Source organism: Echinococcus granulosus (genome assembly GCF_000524195.1).
Source record: "Echinococcus granulosus chromosome Unknown EG_S00243, whole genome shotgun sequence".
Lineage (NCBI taxonomy): Eukaryota > Metazoa > Platyhelminthes > Cestoda > Cyclophyllidea > Taeniidae > Echinococcus > Echinococcus granulosus.
Window position 1 is genome coordinate 17,585 of NW_020170623.1, and position 2,462 is coordinate 20,046.

Consider the following 2,462-nt stretch of genomic DNA (forward strand, 5'->3'; position numbering starts at 1 on the left):
AGGATTGGCGTGTGCAATTGCGAAGCAGAAAGTAGGTTTGTCGACTGTAGGCATGCATTCGGAGAGGTCAACCATATGACTCCACAGAAGTGTTAATCGCTTGCTCATGCACACAGTACGGCTTCCTGTGCACCTGCTGCCATTGGTGACTTCAATTATTGGACGCACCTACCACTGACTCCACAATGTCATCCACAAGTGCAGGCTATACTGTTGGCTATTAAGTGCAAGTTGGCTTAACAAGTGCGTATGATTATGGCAACTTTGGCATGGATGCGCATTCCCATCCCTATCCCCTCCATTTCATATCCTTCATGCATTTCAAACAAAGGTACTCTTGAAAAGGAGGTTACAAACAAGTAGAGATTGCTAAGCCGATTCGCAAGAGATATTTGCCTTTAAATTTGACAGCAATAGTCAAGCAGTATCGTCGAGAATAAACGCAATTTCATTCTTCTAAATAGTTTACACACTTGCCACATACGTAAGATTATGATATGTGATGCCATGCGGAATGGCAACACTTACTAACCCCTGTGCCTGGTGGATCAAACTGTCTAACTGGTGCATCTCAAAGGCAAACCTAGAGACATTCCTTTTTCCATCATTGCCGATTATGTGGGGTCAGGAGGCAAATGCTTAAAAAATGGTCACAGCCTGCTTGATGCACGATGCTGTTCCTTTTTCAGAAGACGATCTGGCAGGCGACCGCATGGTCTTTCGAAGCACAAAATGGACTTTATTGAATTCTACTGCAGGCCGATTAAGTTGGGATCAAAAAAAATTGTCTGAAATCGGAGTAAATAGCATTGACGCAAGTGTTACACCAATTTATGTACACGGCCCCACTATTGAAGATAAAGCTGACGTCAAAACCGGAAATATCATATTTTATGGATTGATGCAAACCACCGATTACCAGTTGAACTTGAAAGCGCTTCGGACTGGAAGAACTGCTTTATATAACACAATTCACTTTACAACAGGGTCAGCTGGTAGGTCTAATGCGTCTTATATCCAATGCATTCCACTGCATGCATTCAGAGGTAAATGGAAAAGATGGCTTGAAATTGAGGGCATAGGCAGAGGTAAAGTACCTTCACAGCCTTCACTGGTGTTACAGCGTCCTTCACTGTATGCGACGCCTCCAAGTTGAAAACTCATTGCACTGTGACTTGGAAATGTCTTATCATTTCCATCCCACTAATCGTTTCACATCACATCAGCCTTGGAAAGCGGTCACATTACAAAGAGAAAATTAAGCTGCAGTGGAGTGAACCAACTCACTTGCTCCAGTGAGATGCTCTAGCTTCCTGTTTGACTTGCGCATTCGCAGGAAAACTCGAATAGAATGGTCATTTAGGCTGTAAGTCCGAACATGAGGAGTCAGTAACCCTCATGCGTAGTGAACCGAGCATTTCAAATATTTTACCCTGAGGACAATCACAGTGAAGTTCTCTTCCTCACTACTACCACTGGTATGCCGTTAGGCGTAAAAACTGCACATTCCATTAGCACCATGTTAAATGTGCAGTGACTTATTATTTTTCAGAGGATGACAAAATTACCACTACAACAGGGACGACTGGTAAGTTGAATTTGTTCCGCATGCATTGCCTTTTGTTCCTTTCATTCACACATAAACTTGGATAAGAATGATCAAGTTGAAAGTCCAAACATGAGGAATCAGTGGTCCTCATAGCGACCCACAGACCCTTACCCCCAGTCCAATGCACGAGTTGAATGCCACATCTTCAAGGCAGTCCCAGAGAAGTTCTCTTAATTACTACAAATATTGTTGCTGTCTTAACAGTAAATTCTTATGAATTCCGTGGGTAAGTGAAGCGAAAAGACCGCAGCACATTTGCTGTGCAATACATCATTGATATCTCAATACACTGACAATGCCAAGGAGGGCAAGGACAGGAGAGACCTCAGGGTCATGTGCGGTCACAGGCAATTCAGTTGAGTTGGAATGTGCAAAGTGCGGCTGAACAACAAGTAGACCTAATCGAGCTAAATTTAGTGTCACTTCTCTTCCTTGGCTTGCAACGTGTACCGTTGTACAATTCCCACTTAGCACTGTCACCGTCGACTCACTACAGCTCCACAACTCATGCCAGGTGACTGTGCAGGCGATTGGGGTTGAAGGCTACTGGTGCGTGTGTTTATGCTATGCATCTCCACCTCCAACCATACTACTTACTACTACCTCCTATCCGTATTGGCATGTCCTGCTTCATGACATGAGAAAATTCGTAGAGCGAACCACAAAGAGGGACTCATCATTGCCCGTCACTGCACAGTTTACACATGAGCCATGTCCGTTGCCTTTGCGACATTGTTGAAAGCATCCTCTTTCTGTAGAAGGGAAAGAAGGTGGTGCCTCGTCTGGTGGATTCGCCTTATCTTCCACAATCTCTGCAGCCCTACTTGCTTGCATGACGATGGTCCTTGCTTGA

At 44.3% G+C, this 2,462-nt stretch overlaps 1 protein-coding gene across 1 annotated transcript in view; it reads left to right on the top strand. All coding sequences in view use genetic code 11, as the record gives it.

Annotated features, from left to right (window-relative positions):
* EGR_10626 (hypothetical protein) overlaps nucleotides 1-2,462 on the top strand; it is a gene marked incomplete at both ends in the record, with an annotated part of 3,066 nt that extends 604 nt beyond the window's left edge. Inside the window, 3 exons of the mRNA XM_024499875.1 lie at nucleotides 690-995; nucleotides 1,553-1,588; nucleotides 2,368-2,462. Coding sequence (XP_024345712.1) covers nucleotides 690-995; nucleotides 1,553-1,588; nucleotides 2,368-2,462 — 437 coding nt within the window. The remainder of the gene's footprint in view (nucleotides 1-689; nucleotides 996-1,552; nucleotides 1,589-2,367) is intronic.